The 20,449-nt window shown below is 38.6% G+C and overlaps 1 protein-coding gene across 2 annotated transcripts in view; it reads right to left on the bottom strand.

The window, feature by feature from the left end:
- sema3b (sema domain, immunoglobulin domain (Ig), short basic domain, secreted, (semaphorin) 3B) overlaps nt 1-20,449 on the bottom strand; it is a 155,364-nt gene that overhangs the window by 24,777 nt on the left and 110,138 nt on the right. For both annotated transcript variants that reach the window (XM_057819369.1, XM_057819361.1), the window contains exons 3-5: nt 18,156-18,313; nt 15,632-15,694; nt 345-464 (exon numbers count right to left, since the gene is read on the bottom strand). In XM_057819369.1, the coding sequence (XP_057675352.1) occupies nt 345-464; nt 15,632-15,694; nt 18,156-18,313 (341 nt within the window). The remainder of the gene's footprint in view (nt 1-344; nt 465-15,631; nt 15,695-18,155; nt 18,314-20,449) is intronic.

The raw sequence follows: 20,449 nt of genomic DNA, 5'->3' as shown, positions 1-20,449 counted from the left end.
CAATTTTCTACGTCATTCTTGTTTAAAAATAATTCACATAATGAACGTGGCACAGTGGGACAGTAACATGTTTAAAACTTTTTTAATTATTTATGTATTTTATATGTTTTTTGAATAACACTTTTTTGTCGGTATCGGATCGAGACTGTATCGGCAGTCTCAAAATCAGGTGACTCTGACTCAGGTGCAAAAATATGCGATCTGGATGCCCCTAGTACATACTGTAGTTGTTTCCTCCCGAATCTCCAACCATGCTTCCCAGGTTAAGTGAAGACTCATAATTGCCAATGGGTGTGAATGGCTGGATCCTATTGAGTAGTAATAGGATGTCTTGATGTACTCACCTCCATCCTGTGCCCCACCTCCACCAATGCACAAGTGGGATGGAAGGCTCCAGTTCCGCAGGCGTACAGGTGGGTACGGTTAAAGTGGTGGATGATCTTCACATAATTTACACAGTCAGACTGAAAAACAGACACAAAAAGTCTTTTTTTTTTTTCTTTTTTTTTTTTTTATGACATTGTTACATTTTAAGCTTCATCTTTGTTCAATTTGCCTTCACAATGTATCAGTTAACATCTTGGCTACTAAGTAGAGTACCTCAACTTAATGGAGTTAAGGACTGCATGAGTATATTTACAAAATTGGCCCTTTGAAATACATGGAGCCATTAAACAAAAAACAGATAATAGATTTCAGAAGAACTTAAAATTATTCCACCATCAAAAACAATATGGTTTTTGGTCTCGGGTATTAAACATTTCGCTAAAGGCTTTTACCCCCATGCTCGTACAACAAAGACACTCTTTTGAAAGCTCAATAACTCATTCAGTGATGATTCTTGGAAATTGAAGCAAAACCCCGTGTATGGTCAGAATGTTAAATTGTCAATTTTTCACACAGACCACTGCATATTTTTGTGTATACAGTTTATGAGTCTCTAGCTTTTCCCCTCCCCTTTAAACGCTTCACACTCATCGGCAAGTCAGGCTGAGGTTACAGTGAGGTTTCTAGAGAGTCCGTATCTGAAAAGTCAAGGGCACATTCATGCACGCAGATTGTTGAAGGGTTCGTATCCGTCAACCTTTGACATGCTACTTAGTCATGAGGTCCAAATTTGTGTTGTGACCTCAAAGTGACTTTTAGTTACTTGGCGTCTTCCTGTTCTAAAGCTACATTGTCCTGTTGTGGTAAGTCTTTGCTTTTAACTTTCTCACCAGCAATTACAGTTATAATAATTATACAGTTGCCCCAGTTTTGCTATTATCCACTTCTACTGACCATCAGTATGGACTGCATGCATTCATTAATGATATGCTTGAAAAAAAAAAAACAAACAAACACAATCCTATATTTTAAGAACTGAAGTTTTAGGGCTCCTTTAACTTTTTAGGAGGTACTCATTGAAATACTATGAAATTGAAACATCAATAAAAAATATACTGTATTAGTGTTTTAATTTTATTAAAATTATTTTATATTATTTTTCATGAAAAGATTATGTAAAACTAATGTGAAATGAATAATGATTCATAATTAATTTTGGGTCATGTAGGCCACGCTTGTTTTCCAAATGTTAACATTGTGGCATGAAGCAAAATGTGATGTCCACATATGTGGAAACCAGTTCTTTATGATTTTAAGTTTTTTTTTTTTTCTAAGATACCCAATAATAGTTTCCTGCCCTATAAATGGTATTAATTTAACACATTTATAAAAATACATTACATTCGTATTTGGACTTAAACATGCGTTGAAATAGATTCAATTAGAACGAAAGGAAGTCTGAAATGTCTGATGTCTGAAAAGGAACAGACATTGGCTATCATCTAATGCAGGGGTCCCCAAACCTTTTCCTGTGAGGGCCACATAACTTTTCCCTTCTCTGATGAGGGGCCGGGGTCAGTTTGTAACAGAAAACATGTGACGATTGCAGGAGTGCCTAAAAGTAAAAATGTATTGTTTTTCAGAAAGCCACAATCAAATAACCCTTTCTGGATTTTTCACGGAACAAAAGTGAATAGAATAGAATAGAATAGAATAGAATAGAATAGAATAGAATAGAATAGAATAGAATAGAATAGAATAGAATAGAATAGAATAGAATAATAACACTATTAATTAAATAGATAATAACCAAATAACCCTCTCTGGGTTTCCTCACAGAAAAAGCCAGGAAATAAATAACACAAGTAAAAAAATAAAAAAATAAAAAAAGTTCATGGGGCCGGACAAATGTGGAGGCAGGCCGTATCTGGCTCGCGGGCCGTAGTTTGGGGACCCCTGATCTAATGCAAAACGGGGGGGGGGGGGGGGGGGGACGGAAAGTTCAAGCTTTAACTTTCCGTTCTTGACCTACTTTTGAGACATACTGGAACAGAAGTACAGTATTAGTATGCAATATTTTCAGTGTTGCCAGCTCCCTAGTAAGGAAAGTAGCTACTGGATGTCCTAAAAACCACTAGATGACATCATCACCTAATTTGCATTGGCATCTAATTATAAAGGACATTGTAGGCAATGTTCCCTCTAATTTTTTATGTGTCTCAGCAGACACACTACCTCCCTGAGCACACTGCAGACAATGGTGAGCAACATCAGATGTGTACACGGTGGCCACACACCAGTATCACACTTGTTCAAAACCTCGGATCATAGCAAGTTACGTAGCTTATTGAAATAATCAAATTACAGCAGTAATTTTCATTTACTTTAAATATAACTGATTTGGCCCACTTAAAATGAAAAAGACCAAAATCTTGTTGTTCATGAGATGTTATATGTGAGTCATACAGTCATTATGTAGACATCACTTAGTGGTGTCCAAACTATTCCACATAGGGCCGCAGTGGGTGCTGGATTTTTTTCCTACACAACAAGACGACATCTTTTCACTAATCTGGTGTCTCACAAGTGTAATCAGTTGATTGCAGTCAGGTGCTGCTTGTTTTAGCACAAACGTCAATGGTTAAACTGTCTGTGCTCGATTGGTAGGAACAAAAACCAGGACCCACAGCGGCCCTTGAGGACAGGTTTGGACACCCATGCTTTAACCATAGTAAGACTGCTGCTTATAAATTTGCAGATTATACAGGACAGTTAAAAAATTAAAAAAAAAACACTGAAAAAAATCTCACTCAGTTTCAAAGGTTCTTCTGTTTGCACATACTCTGACAGCCATTCCATTTTAAAAGAACCACATTTCTTTTTTACATTGGCTTGATGAGTGTAGTATCGCTGCCCGTTCCTTTCGGCATGATAAGGGGTTAGCATTTGCGTTTCCGCTGCACTGTTGTTAACTAGCTAACTTGCATGGTGCGAATGGGCAGGGCACATATGCACAATGTCAATGCTACAATTTGCTGCATATCGCAAGTGAAGTGAAGTGAACTGTATCATATTATTGGTTCGACACCTGTTGCTCATTGAGTTACGTTGTAAAATGGTACAGAAACTATTTTGTTCGTCTAATTAACTCAATTACATCAGTTCTAAAATAAGATCCTAATTAATACTGTAGGGCTTGCAAAGATTGGCAGTGGAATATTGCTTCAGTAAATTAGCACAGGAGCCAGGCTTTCTTTTCTCCACCAATGGGAGCGTCGTGTTGCCGAAACAAACGCACCAGCAGGAGCATCGCGTTGCCGTTCGAACGCACTGATCGGAGTGTCGCGCTAACTCATCACAGCGGCGCTGACAATTATCCCAGTCACGTTGCCGAATCGAATGCATCAATCGGAGTGTCGCACTGACACATCACTGCTGTGCTGACAAACAGTAGTCCTATTGACACTACCATGCGTTTCTGTTGATTTTTTTTGGGCGCTGCATAGATTTTCTTGTGCGCCGAGAATGTGCAATCAGTACGCGATTGCGCATGCGCGCAGCTTAGAGGGAACACTGATTGTAGGAGAGAGGAACAACATTGTGGGAGAAGCAAAAAGTGAGTAAGAAAACACCAGAAAAAGTCACAAGATTTGTCACTAGTTGCTTTTGACAAAAAAATGTCACCAAGAGGCTTTGGCAAGTCGCCAGGTTTAGCGAGAAAGTTGCCAAGTTAGCAACACTGAATATTTTACCTGAAAGCATTTTAAAGCCATGAATTAAATCAGACTTGTGAATTTTAAGAATATTTAAGTAAAAGTAACATCCAAATTTTAAGCAGTCTTGTAAATGAATAAACTTTAGCTGCTAAACACTAAACTTTAGCTGGGATGAATACCAGCTCAAACATAATCCTAAAAAATAAATAAATAAATAAAAATACATTTTTATCGACCACAAAAAGTCGTTAATTTAAGGTTGCTCAACGTCCAAAGATATGCTTTATTTCATATCAGGGCAATTGGGGCTTATACTTCCAAATTGTAACTATACAAAAGCTTGAATAGAAATAGCTCTAATGTTTATCTTCATCCTCTGTTTTGATTGTGTGAGGGCTTTGGTGGTGTGAGAATGGATTTCCCAGTGATCCAGCAAACATAGTTGATGCCTGAGAATGTCTGGCTGAACATACAGTGGCAGTCACCCAGTGGACAAACTTTGGATACACACCGCAGCTTAGTGAAAACGCTCAGGAATGCCTTTGATCGCTTCTGCTGACCAGGACAATGTATCTATGGAGTCATTTATCTTGATTTATTTCTTCAGGAATAGACAGACCTACTACTTCGACATATTGTTAATCACACATGGATGAAATACAATGGAATCAGAAGATTTTTCCCACGAGATGGAAATTTCTCAAAAACAGCATAACACACACGTAATGATTTCAAGATTAATTGATAATTGTTTTGAATAGAAACCAAATTTGGGTGCAAAATGGATCTGGCAGGGCTTGCTTGGCTCACCCTGCTGCAGTGTTGACAATTCACTTTTTATTTACATTATATTGAGTGCTGTCTTCAGTGAGAAATCTAATAGAAATAGACTTTTGTTGTTGTTGTTGTTGAATGTGTTTAGCAGCAACTCTTTACACAATATTTCTTTTCCATCCTTGTTTCTACTATAGAAAATACAAACAAGAATTCCATTTCTAATTGATTTCTCACTAACAAGAGCGCATTACTTTTGTTTTATTTTTTTTGCATTTCTAAGCGCCGAGTAAGAATGATTATTTCAATGAATATTCACATTGTAATATATTCCTGTTGCACCATGGTATTTTGCAACTTTTGGTTCTTTTCTCTTGCGGTCTTTAAATATGAGTGTAAAGTTTTGTTCAACCATAATAACTGAGTTACATTGTGAAATTAAGACTGCAAAGTATTATGCCAAGCAATGCCGCTAATATACTGTTTACTTTGCAATTTTATTTCAGTATTACCAGTTTACACTGCTTGTAGGCGTAAACAAGGATTCTATTATGATAGTCTTTAAATTTATTTTTAATCTAACGGCCAAAAACAGTTTTTCTGCCGCCATCATGATGTGGCTGAAAACCACTGCAGAGCTGGAGGCTGAATTCCATTCTTTCCTCTTTTCACACAATTCTGGCTATCCCACCGTAGCCAAGGGGCAGTCAATCGTAAATTACAATTAAGGTACAAATATGTTTTGATAATTAAAACTAAAATCAACCAAAACATAACCATTGTGTTCACATGGGAACAGAATGAGTGATTGCTCCTTGTTACTAAAAATAACTGCCTCAAAAATTCAGTTTAAAAATGGCTGCTTTGATCATTCAGGGATTCCCCTATATTCAACAGATTGTGGCGCACCACCACACTAAAATGAAAGCCGCCACGCCTGGCAAATGAGATGTATTTTATTTATTTATTTAAATTTAAAAAAAAAAAAAAAAATTTTAAGGCCGCTTCAAACTAGCGGCAGCCGAGTGGGAGGAGTTCAGCGGACACCTATTCATTGTGTATTGTAGCCTAATCTTCGTAACTATGCAGGCCCCCCCTTAAGAGACGCAAGGGGAACGAGTAGGAAGAATGGGAGAACGAGCGAGATAACGAGAGATAGCGGTCGTATGTCGTAGCAGCCCGCTGTTATTTTGTTATTGTTTTTCTTTATTATTGTTACCACAATAAAGTGGGTAAGCAAATACAGACTTCTCTCCTTCTTGCCCATATCCGGGGCATTACAATAATTTGGATCGGACTTTTCGGCGAAAGTGAGCGGTGGATGGCCGTCTTGGACGGAAAGCAAACTTTGACTAACTTGCGCTGAGAGACTGCGGAGAGGCGGGGCCCAAAATAAAGCCTTACTCTATTTTCAGAACGTTGGTCACAGTAAACGATTTATCAGTTCAAGCAGAGTAAAATGATACATATTCACGGTACAAGAACGTCGTTTCTGGTTCCATCGATTGGTAAGAAAAGGCTGTTTGTACGAGTGACGTCCCCCTCTTGTCAGGGGGGACATTTCACGTGGAGTGGCTATTTTTCGGCACAACACCGGCGCGCCAACTTCAGACAATTACGGCTGACGAAACTTTGATAAATGCGCCCCCCCACCCAAATTTCGCGAGCTCTGGGACACTCGAAAAATGACTCTCATACCTCTCCTTGCTAAGTTAATGGTACCTCGACGTGCCTTTGTGTGGAAATTTAGTTTACGAACATCGGGGAAAAAACTATTCACCTTCTTGATTGGGACTCCATGGGTCTAGATAGCAAGGTTAACCAGTCTCTTGATCTCCTCAAGTTCATGTCTTCGCTTCCACCCTGTACCTGCCACACCCGACAGGTGCCAGGGGAAGATGGCAACAAACCAACCAGCCTCCACTGGAATTCTCTCGGGGCAAAGCCAAAGCACTACAACTCTGGAACTACACGGTATTATCCTTCTATGGAGGAAGCCATGTTTGCGACACCAATATGATGTGCACCGGGTCCAGGCTGTGACAACATTACAAAGACTTTTCTGTCCCAGCAAAAGCCGGGGCCTTATGGAGTACAGTATGTATGCTCAACAATCCCAGTGGTGATAAACAACAAAAAAAAGGGCTAGACTGGTGAGAAATAAAAAACGTTCAATAAATTCTGCCAACCTGTTAACCATAGTATGTCATTCCCAAAGCTCACCAGTGAATCCAGTCTGGCATCTCCAATTGGCTCTGCTAAATATTAGATCTTTAGCTGGCAAATCTTTCTTAATTAATGATTTTATCTGCAAACATAACCTTGACATGTTGTTCCTAACAGAAACTTGGTTAGATCAAGATAAGAGTTCGACAGTTCTGATCGAGGCAACCCCCGCAAACTTCAATTTCTTTAGTGCGCCAAGAACCCATAAGAAAGGAGGTGGGGTTGCCAGTCTGATCAGGGACAGTTTTCAATGCACGAATATTTCATGTGGTCAGTTTGATTCCTTTGAGTATATTGTCATTCAGCTAAAAAGCCCTTGCAGAGCTGCCTTGGTAACAATTTACAGACCACCGAAGTATAACACAATGTTTTTTGATGAGTTTACCAAAATACTGTCTTCCGTGTGCATGGACTTTGATTGTGTTGTTTTAGTGGGTGACTTTAACATTCATGTTGATAATCCTGAAGAAGGATGTGCTAGAGAGCTTTTAAATATTTTGGATACATTTGGTTTATCTCAGCATGTCACAGTTCCAACACATAACAGAGGGCACATACTGGACTTAATAATATCCAAAGGTCTTAACATCTCTGAGGTCACAGTGAATGATGTTGCTCTGTCTGATCACTACTGCATTATGTTTAAAATGACCACCCCTGTCCATCCTCTGAAAAGGGAAACAGAGTTTATTAGGAAGCGTTACATAAGTGATAACACATGTGCGTTATTCACACAGGCCTATGCCTCATTATTAACTCCTACAATAGCTCCAGTGGAAGAACTTGTAAATAGTTTCAGTTCCGGTGTGATGACTGTAATGGACACTATTGCCCCGATTAAGACAAAAACTTTGTCAAGAAAGAAGAGGTCACCCTGGAGAAATGCCATACTAGCTATAAAACAAAAGCAAGTTTGTAGACGAGCAGAACGCAGATGGCGAAAAAACAAACTCCTAGTTTTTTATGATATCTACAAAGAGAGTCTTCGCAAATACAACCAGGAACTGAAAAATGCTAGACAATCATATTTTTCAGAGATCATTAGTAGAAACACCAACAATACTCGCACACTATTTTCTGTTGTTGACAAACTGACAAACCCACAAGCATCAATACCTCAGGAATTGGCATCTGAGGTGTCCTGTAATAATTTCGCAGCATTTTTTACACACAAAGTACTAATGATTAGACAGACTGTGTGCAACTCCGGATTAACAAATGTTACACTAAATGCCTCCCAACATGTCCCCCACGTCAATCTTAGACAGTTTAGCCTCTTGGACTATGCCACTTTAACAGAAATTGTGTCGAAACTAAAGCCCACAACATGCTGCCTTGACATCCTTCCTTCAAACTTTTTCAAAACTGTTTTTCATTGCATAGCCCCAGGCATACTTCAGATTATAAATACTTCCCTCCAAACAGGAGAGTTTCCTCAGACTTTAAAAACTGCAGTAATAAAACCTCTCCTAAAAAAACCTAATCTGGATGCCTCAACCATTAGTAATTACAGGCCAATATCAAATCTGACATTCCTGGGGAAAATTATCGAAAGGGTTGTGTTTGAACAGATCCAGACTTTTATGATCCAAAACAATCTTTTTGACTCATTTCAGTCTGGATTTCGGCCACAATACAGCACCGAGACCGTGCTTATCAAAGTCCTAAATGATATTCGTCGGAATACCGATGCAGGCAAATCATCTGTTCTGCTACTATTGGATCTCAGCGCCGCATTTGACACGGTTGATCACAACATACTACTCAGCAGATTGGAACAGTGGGTAGGGCTTACTGACACTATTCTTCAGTGGTTCACATCCTATTTACATGATAGGGATTTCTTTGTGTCAATCGGAAATTATCAGTCAGAACGAACCAAATTCACGTGTGGAGTCCCTCAAGGGTCAATTCTTGGACCACTCTTATTTAACATCTATATGCTTCCGTTAGCTCAGATAATGGAACAGTATGACATCTCCTATCACGCCTATGCAGATGACACACAACTGTACATTTCTGTGTCCCCACATGATTATAGTCCCTTAGTCTCCCTGAGTAAATGCATTCATCAAATCAATGAATGGATGTGCCAGAATTTTCTCCAGTTAAATGTGGAGAAAACAGAGGTGATCATTTTTGGGCCAAAAAAGGAAAGGTCAAAGATAAGCAGCCAACTTAGCACAATGTCACTTACAGGTACAAATCAAGTCAGAAACCTTGGCGTAATTATTGACTCAGACCTAAAATTTGATAGCCATCTAAAGTCCGTCACTAAATCCGTTTATTACCACCTAAAAAATATAACCAGAATTAAGGGGCTTCTGACTCAACAAGACATGGAAAAACTTATCCATGCATTCGTTTTCAGCAGATTGGACTACTGCAACGGTATATTTACAGGTCTTGATAAAAAATCAGTCAGGAAGCTGCAGCTAGTACAGAATGCTGCAGCCAGAGTCCTCACAAATACAAGGAAGCTGGACCACATTACACCGGTTTTGAAATCGCTACACTGGCTTCCAGTGAGTCAAAGGATAGACTATAAAATACTACTGCTCGTCTACAAAACACTAAATGGCCTTGGACCAAAATACATGCTTGACTTGTTAGATTCCTATGAGACATCTAGACCCCTAAGGTCATCTGGAACGGGTCTTCTGCATGTTCCAAGAACAAGAACCAAGCAGGGTGAGGCAGCATTTAGTTATTATGCTCCTCACCTCTGGAACAAGTTACCCGAACGTATGCTCAAACCGTTAGCTCCTTTAAATCAGGGCTAAAAACGCTTTTGTTTAGCACTGCATATCCATAACTGTCTATATATTTCAATCTACCTGCCTTCTATTCCTCTTGTGCTTATCTCCATTGCTGATTTCAATGATTATTATTAGTAGTAGTTTTTGCTTTATTTCTATTTTTGTTTTATTTTTATTTATTTATTTTTATTCTGTGATTAAATGCGATCTTTTGTCTTGGTTTTTACGTTGTGTTGATTTAAATGTGATTTTTATGGTTTTCATGTGATGTAAAGCACTTTGAATTGCCTTGTGTTGAATTGTGCTATATAAATAAATTTGCCTTGCCTTGCCTTGCCTTCTCACCGAATCAAGTAAAACTCTTTACACGGCTATTAGAATTCCCCCAGTGCTCTCAATGGGTCAGTTGACAGAAGGACTGTTATTGTTGTGGTAATGTAGTACTTATGAGGGTCAAATAAAAGGAAAAAGGAGGACTACGACGGTGGTCTGCAACCCGCGGCTCTCGGGCCGCATGCGGCTCTTTAGCGATGCTTCGGAGCTTTTTTTTTTTTTTTTTTTTTTTAAATGGAAAAAGATGGGGGAGGGAAATATATATTTTTTTGTTTTAATAGGATTTCTAGGAGGACAAACATGACACAAACATTCTTTCAATTCATTAATATTGTAATGAAGTTAAACTTGTGGTGGCATAGTAGTAGTCACGTGGTGCGTCATTCACTGCAGGGAAAATAAACATTTAATCATGAAGGCTAATTACGTATTTCTAGCCAACTTAGTCATTTCTATAGTAGGCTAATATAGCTAGTATCGATAATTATAAGGCTTGTACAAGGCTTTTAATTTTTTGTGGCTCCAGACATACTGTATCAGTTTTTTTTTTGTTTTTTTGGGGGTCAAATATGGCTCTTTCAACAGTTTGGGTTGCCAACCCTGAGTCACTACAAGATGTAAGTCGTACTATTGCCACGAGAAAAAAAGTCGCATTAGTACATCGGGTAACGTAGCTGTAATCAGCTACGCATTTTACATACATGTACTGTAGCTGAGAGGTACAACATTAGCCTGGCGGATGAAATATTTCAAATATATCTTTGTTATGGTTCTTCTTGGGGGAAAACATGAAGAAAAAAAAAATTCGCTATGGCACGACATGGTGAGGCTGTCCGACTCCGATGCAGCCCACCACCACAGCTTCAAAAAATCCTAGGGGAAACACTGTCATTATATAAATAACAACTATGACATAACCAAAGACTTTGATGGAAAACTCTATGTGTCACTTAACGTTTGGAATCAGTTACATAAGACAGCTATTTGTCCTTTTTTGTTTCATTTTCCTTCCTACTTGCCAATTGTTTCAATTACCGTATTTTTTGGACTAAGTCGTTGATTTTTTTTTTTTTTTGGTCATTGTTTGGCCGGGGGTGGGACTTATTTACTGGAATGACTCATGTGTGAAATTAACACATTATTACTATTAGAGCCGGGCGGTTTACCGAAAATTTACCATTACCGAGAAGCAGTGTTGTTAATCGTACTCTAAAAAATTATTTACAGTTACAAATTACTTCTCCCAAAAAGTAATTGCGTTGGTAATGTAAGAATGTAAGAGTAATTAGTTACTTGGCAAAGTAATTCGTGATAATTTTCATGTTTTGCTTTTCCTCCAAAAAAAAACAAAAAAAAAACAGGTCACACAATGTGAAGTTTAAAGGGTTTTTTTGGGACATTTGGCCCTAGCCCAATTCTTTACCCTAAACTTAACTAGACACAGGGGTATTGCGGATATTGCGATAACTAGATAGTAACCTTTGCTTGTGTGTAAGTCATGTAATGTTGTGAATCAACAGTTACAGTTGTTAAAATTGCTCCCATTATTGCATTAGTTCCCTTCTGTCTACTTTTGACATTTGTCATGTGTTGACATATTTTTAAACTATTTCATCATTTAAAGATAGATTTAAGTCAAGATTTTGAGGATTTAGGAGCATTTTAGATAAAAAGTTACCTAGGTTCGCTAGGAAGGTTCTCTACAACAGAGCCTTCCTGAGAAGTCTACAGCTTTAAGATGGCGGCTGTTTACTAACGCACCTAGTTCTTTATTATACATGTTGCTAATGCAGTCGTGTCTGTCATTTGCATCTAGTTCTGTATATATATATATGATATCTACCGAAGCATCATGTGGACTTAGTTTGTAGGCTATCGGCTACAGTCAGGTATTATTGGAGCCACCTAGATTAGTAGCATCGCGTTTGCAACGGCGTCACCCTCCCTTGCCTCCTCCCCACTCCTGCTCTGCTCTCTCGTCTCCGTGAGTCAGTCTTTCTCAGACTTTTCTCGTGTCAGTCAACCAACATAGTAACGTACGCATTTCACGCCTCAGTAACGGTAACGGCGTTACCAGGATGAGAAAAGTAATTAATTAGATTACTCACTACTGAAGAAAATAACGCCGTTAGTAACGCCATTATATTCTAACGCTGTTATTTACAACACTGCCGAGATGGTTCACGATGATCGATGTAATTTTGACAATGTCTGTAAATTCGTTATTTTAATGAAACGGAAAAATTCTTTTCATCCCGCTTTGACTCTGTGTTGTTGGCTATGTTCATTCCCCTTCAAGAAAGCAGTCAGTGTGCTTATGTATGAAGTCCCACGGTTATCAGGAAATCAAACAAACAGAAGCCCGGTAGGCTAACCGCTAGTGGCAAAACGTGATAGAGTCGGGCTTAAGGGAGCCTCGCCAAACTTTCACACAACATTAAGTTGATTCTTGGCTCTACAGCCGGCTTTCATCCGCTGTCCTCTCTGGTTCTCATGATTTCAGGAGAGGGTGCTTTCAGTGCTTTCTAATGGTAGCCACAGGCTAACGCTAGTGGCTACCACTACAAATGAATGGGGATGAGTCGGATAGTGGCTCTAACCTTGTAGAACCGGCTGAACTTAATGAGCACGGACCGCATATAACAGTCAGTATATCTCGTTATTTTGCATCCGCGCGTGTGTGTGTGTGTGATTTCTCTGATAGTTTTTATGATGGTAAAGCATTCAGCATAATGTATAATCCAACAGTGAAGCCTATAATATGAGCATTTAATGGCCACAGCTATTTTTCTGTATGTGCTTGCTTTATTTTGTGTCATTACTGCCATCATAAAATCCTAAATGTTTCATTGGCATAACAGCAGTATAGCTTTAATGTGGGTGGGTGTCTGTGTGCGGGTGCATGTATTTCAAAAATGCTCTAGAAAAAAAAAACTGAAACCCTGAAGTAAACTTGTGTTGAGTAATTATGCCATAGCAGCCATTAAAAATAAGTTGTCTGTTTGAAGTGTACTGTTCAAGCTGTAAGTCATTTGTGTTACAATGACGTGTTTGCAGTAGTCATATTGATTTTTATAATGTTGTACATTGTTCAAGTCATACAAGCTGTTATAAATGTTCATAATTGAACTTTTATTTTTTACAAGATATTTTTATATACTTAATATTTAGACTGCGGGTACAATTGTTAAATTTAAAGCTAGTAAATAGATCAACGATAAACGGTTAATTTGTATTACATGCATTGATTCAGATTTTCAAATTATATAACTATCCGCTTGGACAAATTTATCGTGCTTTATCGTTATAGAGGTAAATATGCTTAATTTACCGTGATACGTACTTCAGGCTATATCCAGCCCAGCCCTAATTATTATATATCACTTAACATGTTATTTTCACACTAAAACACAAGAGGGCGCTCAAGGCCTGTGTTTTTACATTGGCAGTGACTTATAAAAACAAAAATAACTGAGAAGAAACTCATATTCTGCAGATAACAAGCTGCAAGTAGTGAAATATGCTGCCGAAAACGGTAATCGAGCAGCAGAAAGAAAGTTTGGAGTTAGCGAGAAACTTGTAAGGGACTCTCGTAATGCAAAAGTTACTCAGCCTGAAATGAAGAAAACAAAAAAAGCTAATTGTGGGCTAAAAGCTACGTGGCCACAGCTATCCATTATTATTTTTTGTGTAAATTTCCTTTCAAGATGGCATGTCTGTTCTTGGTGTTGTATTTTATCTAATAAATTACCCCCAACAATGCAACTTATACTCCGGTGCAACTTATGGTTTTTTTTTTACTTGTGCGACTTTTACTCATGTGCGACTCATAGTCCGAAAAATCCGGTATGTCTTGGCTTAACCGAACTTGATATTGGCAGCATACAGATAGGCCTATATATTCGCCATCAAAAATTCTGAAAAGGTTTAGAATTTATGATTGTCAGCCTGAGGAGCGTAACAACAGCTGCTCCTGACAGTTCAAATTCAGCGGATATCCCAGGATGCCTAACACAAAAGAATACACTGTGCTCAGAAGGTGTTCTTCCAGTGAAGGCACCTTCAGAGAAAAGTAACAATATGAGACATTGAGAGTGCACAAATTGACTGGGAGGGGCAAACCCCAAATGGGTGTCGGGAGTGGGGTGTCGACCTTTTCCAAAAGAAAGCACACATTCCAGTAATTGGGTTCAACAAGGTGAGGTCAGCTAAGTTCATTCTGAATATATTGGTGACAAAACAAAAGCCTGAAAAAATTAGACGTTACTGTTTAATACTGACTTTGAAAAAAATAACAGGCACAAAAAACCCAAAACAGGTCTGATTACCCATTGAATATTACATACTCACGAACACTCGCACACAGACTCTGGTCAAGGTCAAAGTGGAAGCCTGTAGTCAATGAATGGAGCTCATTGTGTCAGCTATGCCAGTGTAATCAGGCTGATAGAAGCTTTGTGCAGCACGCGCATGTGTGCACACACATGCATGAAGACATTCTGACAAATGTTTCCAAGACATGAACAGAAATACAGTATATGGTCTAGGTTGTGCAGCCCACATCGATGGAAAGCAAACAGAGGATACTTCATTATGTGATGTTATGTTTCATGGAAGTCTGATTTGGGGATTCTTAATGCGGACATAAACATTATGTGCATAATTTGGCGTATATATGACTTGAATTTTAAAAAATAAATACCCTATATAAAAGATCAAAGATTCTATTATGTGCTGCCCAATAAAAAAGAGAAATAAAACTGGGAAGTAACAGTGAGTAAAGGAAGTGTGAAGCATAAAACCAGGAGGTGTTAAATTCATTCCCTCGAACACGAGTGCGTCCAGCAACAGGAGCCTTGCCCACCATATGATGGTTGATTTTTTTTTAGCTACCAGAAATCACTTGTTTCTATATTTTTATTATTCATTTGTTATTCACATAACTTTTATATCATTTTAAATAATAATATAAATATCTAGAATACAAGGAAACTTCTAGTCTCACACCTCTTACATCATAAAATTAGTAATTTTCAGTAGAAGTAATGACTCTTGAATGACTCGAAATTGAGTTTCATTTCAAGTGGCTGTCCGTCCATTAAATTTGAAATGTCTTTTCATCTTCCCATATACCTCCTGCACAAGAAGTTACTTCTCCAGTCCGACCGGCATTTGCTTCCAACAATAAGTAATTCACTGTGACCAGTGCAATAAATGTTATTAAGTCGTCTTGGGAGTAGTTGGGGGGGATATGTAGTATTCTTTAACTCTTTTAATTTTTTAAGTATATAGCTTTTTGTGGAACAGAGACCCGCTACATGAAGTAATTACAGCAGTAAGATGTAGGCATCATCGTCATACTTCCTGTTACATGCTATCACACTTTTGTCATGTTTTTTAATACTTTTACACTTTTATGACCTTTAAAAATGACAACAACAACAACTTTAAAATGGCAAATGCTAAAATATATTAAAGCAATATGAGGAGACTTACTGTGATATCCTTGCCAGCCCAGTTACATTCCTCTCTCCACTCAACAGGAGCAGGCCAATGAATCTGAAAACCCAATGGTGAAGATGTTAATTTTTTAAATTTGGTGTAAACTTTGGGAAAAATTGGAAAAGAAATAAAATAGGTACCATACTAAAACTCATTCATATCTGAAGTCAATAAATAGTAACATGTAACAAATGCACAATTAAATTCACCATTAATTTCACAACACCCTTTCTCAAATGTTGTTTATTAACCCTTTCATGCACGAATTAAGACTTTTTTTTTTTTTTTTTTTTTTTACATTAGAGAGCACTAATTTAATTCATTTGCTGCCAATGACAGCACTAGACGTCCAATCCATTTTGACAAGGAGGGGCGAACATTCATTTACCCCGCTCAGTCAAAATGGATTGCACGTATAGTGCTGTCCATGGCACTTAAAAGATTAGCATTCCTGGCCAGTCCTCTGAGTTTAAATGAATTGGATGTCTATCGGCGTCAATGGCATGTGATGAAATATTGCTATGGAAACAAAAAACAAAAAAAAGAGTTTAGCTTTGAGTGATATATAGTGCCATAACCGGTGTGTACAGTAGTACCTCAACATACAAATTTAATTTGTTCTAGAACCTGGTTTGTAAGTCGAAATGGTCATGTGTCGAGCAGAATTTTCCAATAGGAATAAGTTAGAATTCAATTAATTCGTTCCACAGCCCAAAAACCTGCTGGTACAATTACAAATAGCTATTACACATAGCAACACAAATAAAATATCAATTTAAATCGGAACAACAACATAATAATAATAATAATGTAACGAATTGGGTTCTAATGTAGCAGTTGTATTTTGCATGCTGATCCTGAACGACAGATTTGAGAGAGGGTTAGAAGAGTTTTTACTTTCTATTTTCATGTTGTTGTTGGCTTCGGTTACGGCAGACAGTAGCCGTGCTGTGTTGTGTTGTACAAGTCTGAAATAAATTATTAAAAACTTTACGAAGCTGGTGACTTCCTTGCCTTATTAAGACTACCGAACGGAGGTCAGAGGAGGACTGTCGAGATCTTAGACATATTATGGTCGTATCCTCGATTCAGTTCACTGACACGCACACCACCCTAATATTTATCTATTATTTCCATCCTAATTTCAATGCTAGGCGTCACCTTTTTCCACCACCTGCACTGACCTTCTTGGGACCCATGTTTATTTCTCTCACAAAAAAATCTGCCGAGCGCCTGTCTTGCGAGAAAACAATGAAATTGAGACCCTGTCGTAAACCGTCATATTTCGAGCATGTCGTCAAATGTCAGGACAAATGACAAGTCAAATTTTATGTCAGATGTTGAAAGGATCGTATTTCAAGGTGCCACTGTATTTCCGTTTATTCGTTTTAATTACATCAATTTAGTTTTTGTTAACACTTTATGATTGAATCCATTTATTCATCATTTTATAATAATAATGAATTATTTTAAAAATCATTATTTTAATGACTGCTAATATCGTTATCGTAAGTTTTTTTATGACCAAAAATAGTAACTTGCCTTTTAAATAGTTAGTCTTAAGTGTCAACTTTTGAATAGCTGTCCATTGTAGTCACCACTGTCCCTTAAAGCAGGGGCGCTGGAAGTCACTCACAGCAGGGGGTGCTGAGGATGTTTTTTAGTTTTTCCCATCCAAGAACAGTCGTTTCAGTCCACAATTGCATTGCTCCCACGTTTTCTTCATTCAAGGTGCGCACAATGGCAGTACACACATGAAACGCATGCTGGATAGTTTACGTACTACTACTACGAGCTTCTACAAATACAGATTTCTATTTCACCTACAGTGTTTTGGAGTTTTTGTATTGGAAATTAAAGCGCCCATGTACAGTATTATAATGCAAATCCCCGTAGCTAGACGGCACAATGACACACAAATACATCTGAAAACCAAAAGGGCCAATAAGCCTCATTTTAACACCCCATTTTCAGAACACTAAAATGAATTGCACATAAATATCCAACGGCGCCAGCTTAACAGCAACAACAAACAATGATATGGCTACAATGCAAGCATGTCTTACCTCTCTGAAGACACCAAAGGACAATCATCTTCATTTTTGACCTCAAATTGAACTTTAGAAAATTTCACTGATTTTGTAAAGAAAAAAAATCGCTAATTCATTTTGTGCCATGTTAACGCATCCTCTGTAAACAGTTTACCTTTCCTTTCCAATAGCACCTTATTCAACATGAGCTCGTAGCGAGCAATGTGTCATGTGGTGTTATTCAAATAAAAAACTTTTTATACATTTAATCCCCAAAGTTTAAATATGCTGTTGTTTCAATATGTTTAATCTATTTATTTATTTTTAACAACAACAACAAAATCGACTAAAACACTCCCCCCCAACACCAGGGAGTGCTGCAGCATCCTCAGCACCCCGCTTTCCGCAACCTGCCTGAAAGGGTTAAAATCATGCGAGTAACATTGTTATTACATCAGTAAGGCTGGTGACATAACATTTGGTCAAACCTTGTGCTCCTGTTTGCCGATGTTTTCCAGTGAGAGTGAGAGGAGGAAATTCTTGGCCCCGACGAAAAGTCGGCCCCGCTCCTCATCAAGCAGCAGAGCGCTGAAGCAGCAGGACCGTTCCATCTCAAACCGTCTCACTCCATTAAACTGCTGCAAATCTGACAACACAAATGTTAAAAGTCTGCATCAAGTAATTACACCAAGCAATGAAAAATGAATGGTTAGTTCCCTTTCTGTTTCAGTCACCATCAAACAAGCTTTGGATAAAGCACAACCTAAGCAAAGACAGCAACTAAACGAGGGCTTTTATAAAACTATAAGACACAGTCGAGTCTCGGAAAGGGATAAACCCTCATAAAACTTTATTCCAAAATATTACATTTTGTTAAAATTACTCACTAAATACCGTATTTGAAAATCCGAGGCAACAATCATACAACCGTATCTGCCATCAATGCATGCATGACTGCCTTGACATTAAAAGAAGAAACCTGAGCTAGTATAAATTGTCAGGTAAATAGCAATTTTTTGGTCCTGGTAGGAATAAGGATTTTTCTCACGGGGATTGATACTGTGCAGAAAAAGGCGGGAAAGCAGTTGCCTTGAGAGCATTATGAAGTCGCAGGTGGGTCGCTGTTTTACAGTCGTCTTACCAGTGTCACAACGGGACACACACGGCTGAACTCAAATGCACGAGAAGAGAGGACTGCAATGTCCAAAGAGTATTCAATTCACAAAAGGAAATGTAAAAACATGATTCAAAGTACAACACAAAACAGGCAATGGCAAAAACGTATCTTGAAGAACAGTGGTGACGTGGTGGCCTACTGATTTCCAAAACACTGAAAACGCACTGGCAAAAGACAACAAACAAGAGGGGTTATTAAGGAGTACTGCTAATAGGGAACAGGTGTAAGCTGACTTGAAGTGAACACAAAGTAACCTACCAAAATAAAATAGGATATGGAAAGACTAAATCAATGCCGCTGACAGCGGCTCGTAACAACCTGATTTTTAGTGGTTCCGAGGGAAGGGGAGTTATTTAGAGTGCCTTAGTCAGCTAGAGGAACATTACTGCAGTAACGTACAATTTTCTTCCTCTGTTAAAGTTCCTGTTCATAGATTGCTTTTGTACATTAGGACAAACATTTGTGTTTTTTTCCTCTAAATTTTCAAAAACAAAAGACCTTTCAAGATTTTTCTTATGTTTTTGAGACGGTTAAAGCTGCAAATGGCTAGTACTGGCAATGGGTGGCAACAATGGGGAAATGCCAGTATTTTGAGGGTCATAAAAGCTCACAGTGGAGCGAGCAAAGTCCATTCGTTCCAGAATTTGCTGCTAAAGTTTCCCGACACAATCAACAGACAGAGACTGCTATTGTTGATCAACCGCCGGGTGTGGCCAGAGTGCCCTGAGGACACAATGGGGGGTCCAGTGTGTGTTTACGTGATGACACTTGTTTGGCTTTTTTACATTTTATGCTGATTTGGATACATTAACGATACAGTGTAAAACGGAGACCAGGTAGGTGTGTGGCTCATGTCTTAGAGGCCGTTTACATGGTGACTCTCCGAGAATACGAAAAATTTCAAATTTGCATTTGCATTTGCGTCTCCATTCGAACAATTTCGCAATTCCGCATGAAAAAGATGTAGTATTGATGATTTCCAGGGCGACAGAGAATGATGCACTTTGACCCCACCAAGCTCCCTCAGCCCGGAAAAAAATATCCCCGCCCACTCGAAGCAATGGCATTTTTCTTTTGTTCAAAAAGGCACAAAAATGGAAATATTCAACATATTTAATTTAGAAATATTATTAAAACAGTAAACTAAAGCCGGCATTCCGCCATATTTGCTGTTTTCAATGTTTAGTAGGCCGCTGCGCACGCCCATTGTGACGTGTATGAGTGCTGACGTTATCGGCACGGTCTCGCGCCGCGGGAGCCTTCGATACCCATGCCGAGGAAGCCCCCCTCAATCCCCTGCAATCGGATTCTTCCACTTTGGAGGCAGGATTCTGAATTTTTCGTCTTGGCCTTCCGTCTTCGCCGACACCATATGCACGCGAGGCGAGTCCGCTACTCAGTCATTGCGTCTTTGTGTCGCAGAGTCGCCATGTAAACTGCCCCTTAGTCAGTTTTATGCTTGCAACCCTTGGGCTTTCTGCAGACTCCTTTGGTTTTGAAGAGTCACAAGTGACGCTTGATGAACATTCTTGTCACAAACGCAACAACAACGGGGAGCCCGCAAGAATGTCATAATGACAACACTTGGATCCGTGGGGGAATCAG

Source organism: Corythoichthys intestinalis, chromosome 2, assembly GCF_030265065.1.
Source record: "Corythoichthys intestinalis isolate RoL2023-P3 chromosome 2, ASM3026506v1, whole genome shotgun sequence".
NCBI lineage: Eukaryota > Metazoa > Chordata > Actinopteri > Syngnathiformes > Syngnathidae > Corythoichthys > Corythoichthys intestinalis.
Note: the sequence above shows the minus strand (reverse complement) of the source record. Positions and strands in the feature narration are given on the sequence as shown.